This window comes from Telopea speciosissima, chromosome 8, assembly GCF_018873765.1.
Source record: "Telopea speciosissima isolate NSW1024214 ecotype Mountain lineage chromosome 8, Tspe_v1, whole genome shotgun sequence".
NCBI lineage: Eukaryota > Viridiplantae > Streptophyta > Magnoliopsida > Proteales > Proteaceae > Telopea > Telopea speciosissima.
Window position 1 is genome coordinate 55,358,968 of NC_057923.1, and position 12,759 is coordinate 55,371,726.

A 12,759-nucleotide genomic window follows, 5' to 3' on the forward strand; every position below is an offset into this window, starting at 1 on the left:
GTTACATAAGGCAGAGATGTAAATGGATAATCAAAAATCCAAATTTGAATTGCATCCAAATTCATTTAGAAGTATCCGTATTTGGCCAAGAAATATTTGAATCCGATCACATCCGATCCGTATCCATATCCATATCCAAACCGAATTGGATCCGTTTACATCCCTATAAAAATGCAAATAAGCAAGGACTTCCACTTATCTCTTTTTTTTTTCTTTTTTTTTTTTTTTGGTAAAGGACTTCCACTTATATGTCAATGATTATTCCTTAACAAAGATGGTCTTGGGCCCTATTTTATTTATGTTGTGGGAGTTGGGTTTCAGCATCCCTATACCACAATGATTCGATCACACCATTAAATAACAGAACCGAGTGGATCCAGCGGATGGAGTTGTGCTTGGATGCGTGCCAACCCATTCAACCATCTGATGCACGCTGGAGAGGATCTGAATCCATATATAACTACTATATTGCAGTTTGGATAATTGGGCCCAAGATGTATGAAAGTATTAAGATCCAACTTAGCTTCATGATATAGTATTTGATATTAATGGAGGTTTTTTCTGTATAAATATTGATGGATTCCAGTTGGGTAGTAAATTGAACGGAGCATAATGATGACGACAATGATGATAAAATTAATAATTGTCTTTTTGGTTATTCTAATATGGGGAAAGTTTTCCCCCAACAATAATAGTGATTTTAAAATCTTAAGTTGGTAATGTAGAATTATTTACAATGATGTTAAAGATTAAATATTACAATTAAGTTCTTCCACCAAGATTAATTATATGTATCATGCTTAAAATGTGACCTTTTAAACACCATGTTCACTTCAAAAATTTTGAACATCATTGGGTTGGGGTTTTATGGGTGGTTCACCCATCATTAAGGAGGTCAACAGATCGAAATCGGTTGGATAGTGACATTATCATATTCGTATCCGATTATATTCAGATGGATTCAAATAATATCTTATTAGTTTTTCGATGGATTCAGATAATACGATATTCATTTTGTTGATGAGGGTTAGGGTTGAGAATTGAAAGTTCAGCATGTACTCTTTCTTCTACTCTTCTTAGTCTATTTTTTTCTTACGTTTTTTTTTTTTTTTTTTTTTTTTTTTTTATCTTGTATTTATTTTAATAAATATATGATTCCATATATCACAGTGCATAAATAAATAAATATATATATATATATATATAAACCAATAGAAAATCTAGAAACAGAATCACATTATTTTGATTTATAAAATTATAAAAATAGAAAAACAAAATCCAATAAGGTATCATATTCGTATCCGATTAGTTTTCGGATGGATTTGGATTCTCCTAAATGGATACGAACGCAGATCGAATACAGATTTTCAAATATCCATTGACATCTTTACCCATCATAGACTCTATGAACCATTTTGCGGCTTCTTTTTTTCTTTTCTTTTTTTTTGGGGGGGGCGGGGGGAAATTACAACTACATCCGGGGGTGGAGGAGGGGGGGGGGGGGGCAAGCAGTTCAACTAACAAGCCTCCAACTAACCAAGCAAGTGACTGTTCACAACGTGGTAGGTTGGATGGAACTGAAACTTTGTAGATACGTATACACCACCTCCTCTAACTATGCCTGCACGAGGTCCACTGCCAACTGAGTTAGGCCTGGGGATCCTCATGCCTTATTTGAAGTTTGAACATGGGAAATGTTGGCCTGGTCGATTTCAGAAGTGATTAAAGCATGGAAGATGGAACTTTGTGGTTGGGGGTTTCATGAGTGGTTTAATTACTCATCATAGATTCTATGAGCCGATACTTAGTTTTGGATAGAGCCGAAACTTTGTGGACAAGTAAACCCAAATTCCTCAAACCACGCTTGCACGAGGTCCCCTCCCAACTGAGCTAGGCCTGAGGTTTCCTCATGCCTTACTGGAAGTTTGAACATCGGAAAAGTTGGGGAGATTCAGAAGTGATTAAAGCAAGAAACTAGTGAGGCAAATTTCATGCCTCTTTCTCTTGGCTTCTTTTTACTGTCTTCTTCAGTTTCCTTAACCACAAAGTCATTGTTTGGTTATATAGATGATCGAATGTCAATGATTTTCTCCTTCCATAGTAGTAAATGGATTGTAGTCAATACCTTAAGAGGAAGTAAATCTTGCTTTCATTATTATATATGATTCATTTTTCATTGGTGATGTGACAGTTATAGTTGGATTTTGGATTCATCATTAACTCCCACACCTTATTGTTTATAGTCACTCTTAGGTTCAACCAGAGCCTTTAGATGCATTTGGTGAAGGAATTCTTTCTTTATTCACTTTGGGGGAGAAGGGAAATTCGGTCAATTAATATATTAACATTCAGCTATCTCTTTCTTTTTTTGGCCTTTTTTGGTGTTTCCACCCTACTTTATTTCTATTGTGGGAAGGGGTGATGTGACTACTCTGACTATTGGATAGACAATGCAACCTATAAAACCTCCCTATGCAAACAACCGTCCGATGGATTCTTTTCAAATACATTTTCAACCATCAAATCAGTTGGTGGATGAGAATCAATATATATAATTATACGAACTCAATCACATGACCTATATATGATGAATTCGACCTTTTACCTAACCATCCAAATTATACCAAAATTGACATTTTGATTGTAACATATGATTATAACACTCTTGTACATGTGCAGAAATTTAATATAAATTAAGATTGATGTGGACAAGTTGTCTACAAAATTTGGACACCAACTAAATTGCCATATGTGACAAGTACCCAAGGTAACTCATCAAGAGATACTATTTATTTACCTGTGACTTGTGGCTGGTTTGTTTTTTTTTTTTGTGGTACAGTAGAAGAGGCATTCCATGGTAAATTTGAGATGCTAAAGATATTGATTTTACACCCATTTCTTTGGCATCATATTTGATCTACCATTCAAAACTCTAAGGCTCTAAGCATTAGACTGTTAGGAGGCAGATCGATGGTTATTACTCCAAAGCATTACTATTGAAGTTAAAGGGCAAGGATCCTCGCCTGTATGCATTCCATCAGGGCAGGTAGTGGCATGGTTCGAAATTTCGGTTTCGATCGAAATCGAAACAAAATAATTATCAGAATTATAATGTCAAAATGAATCGAAGTAGACCAAAATATTGCGGTTTCGACAAAAATCAAACCTTGGGTAGTAGGGTAGTCCCCCCCCCCCCCCGGGTCGTATTCTAATTTAGCTCCAATAGAGACGTTGTGTTGACCGAAACAAGTCTAAGTAATGAACAAGGAGATCAAACAACGATCAGTACATGCTGTCTAGGTGATTAATGATGGATAGGGCCGGGTTGGGCCAGGTTTTTTAAAACCTGAGTCCAACCCTGAGTCCTCTTTGCTCAGTCCAAGCCCAGCCCAACCTTAGATCAGGTTGAGATATCTTAGCTCAGGCCCAACCCTCCTGGGCTCAGCCCATCCCAACCCAGTCCTGATTGACCCCGATCGGGCCAGGTTGGCCCTGATTGACCCTAATTTATGCTAGGGCCTGGTTGGCCTTGACTTGCCTTGCTTTTTTGTCATTTACATTGTCTTATGCATTTAAAAAATGAGACGCATGCGGTTGAGTATTGGTTTCTTTCGTACTCAATTGACTATTAAACTTTTCTTTTGGTTAAAAAACTTAGCCCAATCTTAAAATTGTAAATATATCGTTCAATAGATAATTACCCTTGTTTTTTGTAAATCAATAGATAATTAGATACTAAACAAAAATTGCAATAACAATAAATTGTAAAGCATAACCTAACACAGGGCTGGGCTGGGCTGGGCTTAGCCTGAGGTCTCAACCCTGGCCTAGCCCAACCCAACCTCAGGCCTGAAAATTTCAACCCTAAACCGCCCTTAGGGTTGAAAATTCCAGCCCAGGCCTTGTTCGAGCTCAGGGCAGGCCAAGGTGGGCTCGGGCCGACAGGGCCAAACTTACACCCCTAATGACAGCTCTTTTCATTTTTGGGGGGCTAGGGGGTGGGTGAGAGAGAATGCTCATAGAGTAACTTTAGATTTGTTGCAGCTTGTGCTAGTTTTTTATTTCCTATTCCATCATTATGGGGTTTAAATTTGGTTCTGTCGGCCCAAGCCCGCCCTAGCCAGCCCTAAGCCTGAACAAGGCATGGGCTGGATTTTTCAACCCTGAGAGCGGATTAGGGGTTCGATTGTTCAAGCCCGAGGTCAAGGTTGGGCGGGCTAGAGTTGAGACCTTGGGCTGAGCCCAACCCGGCCCAGCCCAACCCTGATTTTAACCTTGACTTTATGATGGTTTTAGTTTTAGGTTTTACACTTTTACCGATTTAGTCTTTAGTAAGTTTCACTTTTCATTTTGCAAATTTTCCTCGTCATATGGCTTCTGCAACTCAAGAGCACGCAAAGCAGTGGAACACCTCTGCATTGAGCTACTTGCTACAAGGCTTCAATCGAACTCCTCTCCCAATCTCGTCTTCTGCTTTCTGCTATTTCCTTATTGATTTGGCTTTCTCCCTCTAATGCCGATATTCAAACTCTCCTTAATCATTGACTCATTGTTGATCTGGCTTTTCCTACGAGATTTAGGGGGGGGCCTGGAATTTCATTCTTGATTTGGCTTTTCTTCTTCTTCTTCTTCTTTTTCTTTTTCTCTTTTTTTTTTTTTGTTTTTTGAATAGGATGTATCCGGCCTTTGGCCGACTAAGTCCCCTAGGGCTTGTACGACCTCGCAACACACACGAATCAGGAGATACTGAGCCCTCCATGTTCACTAGGGAGTTTCCTTTCAGGCGGATGGCCCCAAGGGAGGAGGCAGAGTCGAACTCAAGACCTTCAGCATCCTTAGGCCTCGTCCCTTGCCAATTGCGCTGCCCCTTGGGGTTGATTTGGCTTTTCTTTATGGTTGATTTTAGTTTCCTATTGCTGATAGGATAGTTTAAACTAGTTTAAACTTTAAACCTATAAGGGAATGTTTAATTATAAGGGAATGTTGGAATCATAGTTGTCAAGGTGTCCAGGAAAAAATCCTTGCCCTGAACAAGTTCTGAACCTGAGTTGCTTTTCATTTATTTGAGCTGTATCTGCATTTGGAAATCGCTAGAGAAGTCCGGAATTAGCTACTGCTGTTGAACTTGTTTGAGTATAGGTTTAAAGTTCCTATTTTTTTTGTTTTTTTTTGTTTTGGAGTGTTAATTGGAAGCACACAAATTTTACTAACAAGTTATGGTGTTTACTCTTCTTTGATTTGCCATGCAAATTCATGGGATTTGCTCTAACCTAAGGTGGATTCCAAGGGTTTTTCTTTGAGAGGATTCTCAACAATCTTTCTTCTTCAACTTATTGTTCTTTTTGTTGTGCCACCAAATTGGAGTTTCAGCAACTGGTATTACATCTCACAAAGAGACAGAATGTGGAAGTTGATTTCCATTTTAGAAAGCTTTTGTTGTTCTACACTAGTTCTCTGCAATTACTTTACTTTCCAAGATCTGTTTTGCTGTTTCTGCTGAGCTCTAATCCATAATCAGGTCAGGGTCAATCAAGGCCAACGCAGCCCTGCCCAGCCCGATCAGGGTCAATCAGGACCAGGCTGGGTTGGGCTAAGGCCGGCAGGGTTGGGCCTGGGCTAAGATATCTCAGTCTGACCTCAAGGCCGTGTTGGGCTTGGGCTGAGCTAAGAGGGCTCGGGGTTGGGCTGGGGTTTTAAAAAATCCGGCTCAACCCGGCCCTGTTTCATCCCTATTGGCCATCAACTTCAGTCAAAATACTGGCCTTATTCGCAAAGAGTTGAAGCTTGAATCAATCATTAAACCCCCAGCCTTGTCAAATGACCAATATTGATCATTTTATCAGTGCAAACATGAGAACAAATTCAGGATGATGAACTAATGAATTTTGTTCAAGAAGCTTTGTATTGTTTAGCTCAAAAGAATCACATATGACTTCAGATAAGAAATCCAGCCAAGTGAAGACATCTTAGATCATAAGTGTGCATATATATATATCAGGAATATTAGGAAGATATACACCTTCTCCAGTCACATCAGAAGTACACATGGCCACAGATCAAAGTAAAACTCTCTTGTAGAGAATGCAAGACGAACCCAGTGTTAATCAGAGTGTTCTCAACACCTTCAACCCCAAGCAAAAAAATTTAAAGAGATACTATTTATTTACTTCTGACTTGTTGCTGGTTTCTGGTTTTTGGTTTTTGCTTTTTGCAAGGATGTTTCTTTTGTTTGGTTAGATTGTTTCACTCCAGCATTAATGAAGGTTGTTCAGACTTTTTAGCTTGTTTTCCCTTTTTAGTTTCTGTTGTGCCCAAATATGTCGTTTCATGTATTTAGCAAAGAGGACTATGCATGGAGATTGAATCCAATTACTTAAAGCTTTGATGGTACAGTAGAAGAGACATTCCATGGTAAATTTAGGAAGCTAAAGATATTGGTTTTGCCATAACACCCACTTCTTTGGCATCATATATTTGATCTTCCATTCAAAACTCTAAGGCTCTAAGCATTAGGGTGTTAAGAGGCAGATGGTTATTACTCAAAAGTAATGGAACACATAGCATACCAGCCACTCCATCAGAAATTTTGGTTAAATCGAAACAAAATAACTATCAAAACTATAATGTCAAAATGAACCGAAATAGATCAAAATGTCACCAAAATATTTCGGTTTCAACAAAAATTGAAATGGGATCAAAATCCAAAATTTTAAACCTTGGGTATTACGATAGTATGTTCAAGACGCATGAATTAAACTTAAGCATGGAAAGCAAGATCAAGCCCCCTGTTGTATTCTACTTTAGCTCCAATAGAGTTGTGTTGACCGTAACAATTCCAGAACTGAACAAGGAGATCAAACAAGGATCAGTACATGCTGTCTAGGTGATTAATGATGGATAGCTTGAGAGCTTCACAGTGTGTTTCTATATGACAGCTCTATTCATTTTTTGGGGGGGCTGTGGGGTGGTGGGGGGGGGGGGGGGGGAAGAAGGAATGCTCATAGAGTAACTTTAGATTTGTTGCAGCTTGTGCTAGTTTTTTATTTCCAATCCCATCATTATGTCACTGTTCCCTCCACCTCCATGGCGATCAACTACAGTCAAAATACTGGCCTTATTCGCAAAGAGCTGAAGCTCGAATCAATCATTAAACCCCAGCCTCATCAAATGATAATATTTATCATTTTATCAGTGCAAGCATGAGAACAAATTATCAGGATTTAAAGCTACGACAATAACTCTGTGAAATGATATTATTGGTAGGGAAGGTTCTATATGATAGACTTTAGGCCATTAAACAGCAAAAGTGATTGAAGTTTCTTAAGGTACAATTTAAACAGTTACTTGTGGCTCAGATGAACTAATGAATTTTGTTCAAGAAGCTTTGGGTTGTTTAACTCAAAAGAATCGCATGACTTCAGATAAGAACTCCAGCCAAGTGAAGACATCTTAGGAAGATATACCCCTTCTCCAGTCACATCAGAGGTACACATGGCCACAGATCAAAGCAAACACACTTGCAGAGAATGCAAGACGAGCCCAGTGTTAATCAGAGTGTTCTCAACATCTTCAACCCCAAGAAAAAAAAATTATAGAAAAAAGGTGCTTTAAATAAAATTTACCTGCATTCTCAAGTTCCACGGAGGGCACGGACTTGTTCTTGTATCAAGTTCCGCTCCCAACCTGCTATATCCTCAAAAGCATGTTCAGGAAGGCTCTCAAATGGCTCTTTCCATGGATCATTTTTAGCCAGATCATAAGTGGCTCCACGTATTGCTCTTTTATTTGGTCCACATGGCCTCTTTGAAGTAAGCCTCTCATATGCTTTATTTAACTGCTCCATGAACACAATTTATGATCAGAAACAGTTACACAAGTTCCTATTCGATATTGAAATAATGAAGAGGGGGGGGGGGGGGAGAGAGCCAAAAGATAACTCTTGAATTCGAATAACATGAGCATCACACTTTAGAATTTGAAACCTTGAATAAAAATCAAGGTTTCAGGACTGACAAAAATTGACAGTGACTATCAAGTTTTAAAATCTCAGATAAGTTGTAGAACTAAGAAGATAAGGCTTTGCACGAAATCCAAACAAATTGAATTAGAAAACCAAAGCTAATAGAGAAGTCGAAGGATAGGTCACATACAGAAGAAATCAGACTTACATTCATATCACAGAACCAGAACATATAAGCAATTGCAACAGCAGGGGCCCTCCCCAATCCAGCCGTACAGTGTACATAAACTCTTCCTTTCCCCTCTGATATGGCCCATTCCAATGAAGAAACAGATTTAGGTAATCCCTTCCTTAGGGAATCTGGATCAAAATCCCTTGCCTGCAAGTAATAGCATCCCTCAATCCATTTGAAAATAAAGTCAAAAGAAAAACAGCAATGACTTTGATTATGTCTCTCTAGTGATATACATTTATTTACAAGGAGAAAAGTGAAATATCCAAGAGCACCAAAAAGCAATCCTCATGATTTTCCATTTTCTCTTCCCCAATAAAGAACTTCTTAGAGAAGGTGGCAAGCACATAGAACATCTCTATGCCATAATAGGTTTAAGAAGCAAAAGAGGGGAGCTGTACAAAAAGACTCAGGATGCACAAAGAATCATCCCTATGTCTAGGGGGAGTTCCATCACCGATCTGCCCCACTGGAACATAGAACTCACTAAAATAGAGGCCAGAAGATGTTCAGCTCTTCATATCTAGAAGCTTCCCCAAGGGAATACAGCATGTCTGAGAGTTTCTTTTCAGAATGACAAAAACCCTCCTGGAAGAAGCACAAAACAATTTCCCCATTTTTTTTCCCCTTTTTACATCTATGAAAATGGCCATAATACGTTCCCCAAAGTAACAAATCAAACTTGAATCATATAAGTGCTGAATGGTTCAATTTTTTGTTTTAGACAGATTCCATATTCACACTGTATTGTTGTCATCTAATTGCCGAAACTGGGTAACATAGTAACAGAAACACTGTCTGAACATTTGTAGTAAAATTGGGTGAAAATTAAAAGTTTCGTGTAATTTTCTATATGTACTGCATAAATTTTGGGGGGGGGGGGGGCAATTCCTAAGAGGTGGCAATTCTAAAGATGTACTTTGACTTAGTCATTTTGCCCACGAACTGGGGTAACAGCCTAACCAAATGCTGTACCAATATCTATGAAGCCATAGAAGAGCCGTACAGAGTGCAATTGAACAAAGGATTCTAGCCCCATGACACCCTTGCTTCCCCCGTCTACCCAAACAATGTCAATATACAAAAGGGACACATTCAAGTTCATAAAGACCTGTAGCTTTCCTCTTGAGATTTCCTACACTTCAATTTATGACAAGAAAAGTCCACAAATTCCTTAACTAAAAGTTGGGAATTGATTTTGTCCACTGACCAAGGTATTGCAATCCTCTTCATTGCACTATTGCTGATTTGTTTCTTGATCATATCGTTCATATGATGATGCCCTCAAGTCTTGTATTAATTAAACTTCTATCATAATGATTATATCCATAAATGTTCATGCAAAGCCACCTTGAAACAATTATAATACGCTTATTCAAGAGCACTATAATGGCCACATTAAGTAAACACAATCTCATACATCCACTTGGTAGTTACATTCCTCAATGACTAAATCAACCAAGAGTGCAATGAGAATTTCTTTCCAGATCCACTGTAAGATTTTCTTAATCCCTCATGTATCTTTTTACATGGTCATTCCAGTGTACATCAAATTGGTATAAAGGAAAACTCATGCGAAGGAAGAGTTCTGCATGCCAGTGGTAATCAATTGTTATGTCCAACAGAACGAAATAAAGTCTTATCATCAATGGAAAGATATGGTTGCCTTCGAGAGATGTTAAAAAGAAGGCTTAGGGCTAGGATACTAACAACATATCCTATGTATTTACAAGCCTACTCTGCAGTTTTTTATTTTTCCATGAATAGGTAGGCCCCAAGAGAGTTGAACTCTGACCTCTTAATTGTGAGGTGTTGGTCCTTGCCAACTGAGCCTCAACTCTGCAGATGATTTTTCACAACTTTCAAAGGCATGACTGCATGAGCAAAACAGGAACAGGATTTCGCATGAACAAAGGATCGTGTCCCCCAAAAGACTGGCTTATAGGGGTGACAGAACAGTAACCTAGGATCTTTGTGTTTGGATGATGTGATCTTCAGTACCACTGAAGATGCTGCTACCAATAGATACATGGAATAATACATAAACAATTGAATATAGACCAACTAAGTAATTGTGAAGGATCATGGGAGTTTAGTCAAAGTAGGTATGTTATCTGCAAGATGAATTACATGAAATATCATGGATCCTCTCCAGCAGACTGGAACAGTAAGGACAGAGAATAATTTCTCCTCACATAGCTAAGTCATTGATTATTACTCTAAACTCTAAACATCACAGCATCAACAAATATTTCTGACAAAGGAAATTGCTACATGAGACTATAAATCAACAGAAAAACTGGTCAAGAGATCAATCCATTCAGCACCATATCAACACCTGTCCATATGATGTAAAATGAAAACCAACTAAAAGAATATTGAATGAAAATGGAAAAAAAAAAATTTACAAGGCCAGCACTCAACTGAATGATGTTGACAAAAAATCTTATATTTACTTTTATTGACGCCCATGAACTATGGTAAATGTAGAAAAAAACTGTGATATAACAGAAACATAGACCATCTGGACCATCCCAGTTGGTTGCTTTTTACCCAAGAAGATTTGTTGGGGAGCCACCAAGTTTTGAGCAACTCATTTCTCTGTACCATAATGACACAGGACCTGCTGGACAGGAACCATGGATCCTCCAATAGAGGATCTTGTTCCTAAACTATCCCAAGAATCAGAATCCCAACATAAAAAAAATAAAGGTAATTAGCTTACAGGCCTTCTCATGTGACGGATACCAAGTTCTTTACATCGATTGACAATGGACCCCAATTCAATTCCCCAGTACTCAATGTCCTTATCCTGCTGCAAGTTTAGAATGTAGGCTACTTTCTCCTCCTTCTTCAGATGATCTATGTCTTCACGCTTCTGAGGCTGGGAACCCACAATCAAATGGTGAGTTATGTGGGTATAGTTCATGCCTGAGAGCAGAAAAAAAAAAAACCCAGAGAGATAAGAAAAAACAGAGACGGCATAGAATCGTATAAAAATCTCACAACTACCAAATAACAACGTCCTTGTAAAATCTGAACATAAGTAAGCAGTTTCAAGAAATCAAATGCAACTCAAAAAGACCTTGCTTTAAGAACCCACCTAAGTTGGATGATCTTGCTCTGAATTTTATATAAATAGAAAGTAACAGTACAAATATATTATAAGCCACCATTTAACAGAAGTGGCATAAATGTTTCTTGTAGGAACAATAAATCCATTCTGAAAGCAGCTGCAAATTGCAGTTCTCCTGGTGAATAGAACCCATAAGTGGGAATTATCATTTGCAAACAAAATAAAGAAGAAACTTGAAAATTTTGCAGTCAACCGAAAGAGAAACAATTTAATACTACAGGGCATTACTAACCCCTCCTCCCCCCCTACCCCACCCCACACCCAAAAAAAGTTTTTTTTTACAACTGCTGGATAGTGATAAAAGCTCCGCACCAGGTGATCTTCTGTTGCAGTTGTCCAGAAAGAAAACAGATCTGCTCAAATAGTTAAGCACGAGATCAATGAATACCCACTATTTTTCAGGGCTTGAATACAAGTATCCAATTCAAGTGACTCTCAGAAAAAACCGAAATCCAAGTCCTAATAAGTCACTAAATCAAGGGCAACAATCAAAATCAATTCATTGACAAATACAAGAACTTATGCTTGATAACGACATTTCGAAGCCATCTCACGACAAGAGAAAAATCTGATTGAGAAACCAAAACTTGAGATATGAAGATATTGAACTAAAGTCCCAAAGTTATTAAAACAAAACCAAAATAGGATCAGAAAGACCATGGTTCACTTTTCTCACCCAAAAATTAGATAAAACAATTGGAGAAAAACCAAGTCTAGTTCATATCAAGACCGGATCTTTAGCACTATCATAGTAACTTCAATCAGTACAGGAAAGAGAAATTACATCAAACTAATAAAAGGGCATAAAAACTGAGAAGGGTTTAGGGAAGAAAAGCTCACCAAGATCATGGTGGTATTCATATGGGTTCCTCATCATACTCTTCATCGCAACGTTATACTCTTCCATCTTGGTCCCGCTGCTACTGGTTCTCGTGGGGTTATCTTCAATCCCACCACCTGAAACTTTGCAGGAAACTCTATTTATTCTAGAAGATTTTCTGGATACCATGGAACTGCAGAAAAGTCTCTTTTTTGAAGAGAACTCATTTTCATGTTGGATTCTGAGGACTGTTGAGAAGAAACCGTTAGTAACAGCGTCCATTTTTCTCCTCCTTTTTCCTCCCTTTTCCGTTGCCAAGATTCGGTCAGGATTCAGGAACTCCCAACGGAAAATAAGAAAATCTTATACACCCACTGCACGGACAGTCATGGTGGAATTTGGACCACGCGTACAATTACGGGCGAGTGGAGCTAACATCGAAAAAGATCCTAAGCATCCGGGCAGTCGGACTGCATGTGCGGCATTAGGCTCAGGCGTTGCTTTTTGACAGCCTTACCTCTACTCGGGTAAAATGCTTGGGGTTAAGGCGGTCAAAACGCAGCGCCTTGAGTCTGGCACTGCACATGTAGCCCGGCTGCCCGGATGCACAG

General features: G+C 38.6%; 1 protein-coding gene across 3 annotated transcripts; it reads right to left on the reverse strand.

Annotated features, from left to right (window-relative positions):
* Positions 1 to 5,904: 5,904 nt before the first annotated feature.
* On the reverse strand, positions 5,905 to 12,540 carry LOC122672728 (phosphoglucan phosphatase LSF2, chloroplastic). Of its 3 annotated transcripts, XR_006334467.1 has the most exons (6): positions 12,169 to 12,540; positions 10,918 to 11,123; positions 8,169 to 8,339; positions 7,623 to 7,834; positions 7,451 to 7,516; positions 5,905 to 5,993 (listed from the first exon to the last, which is right to left on the reverse strand). XR_006334467.1 is itself a non-coding variant. In XM_043870203.1 (5 exons), the coding sequence occupies exons 1-4, from the start codon at positions 12,428 to 12,430 to the stop codon at positions 7,631 to 7,633; spliced, it is 843 nt and encodes a 280-aa protein (XP_043726138.1). In that variant the 5' UTR covers positions 12,431 to 12,540; the 3' UTR covers positions 7,223 to 7,516; positions 7,623 to 7,630. The 3 variants fall into 3 exon arrangements, 2 of the variants coding, with proteins under 2 accessions (XP_043726138.1, XP_043726137.1); XM_043870203.1 differs by lacking the exon at positions 5,905 to 5,993 and having other exon boundaries at positions 7,223 to 7,516; XM_043870202.1 differs by lacking the exons at positions 5,905 to 5,993; positions 7,451 to 7,516 and having other exon boundaries at positions 7,594 to 7,834.
* Positions 12,541 to 12,759: the final 219 nt, after the last annotated feature.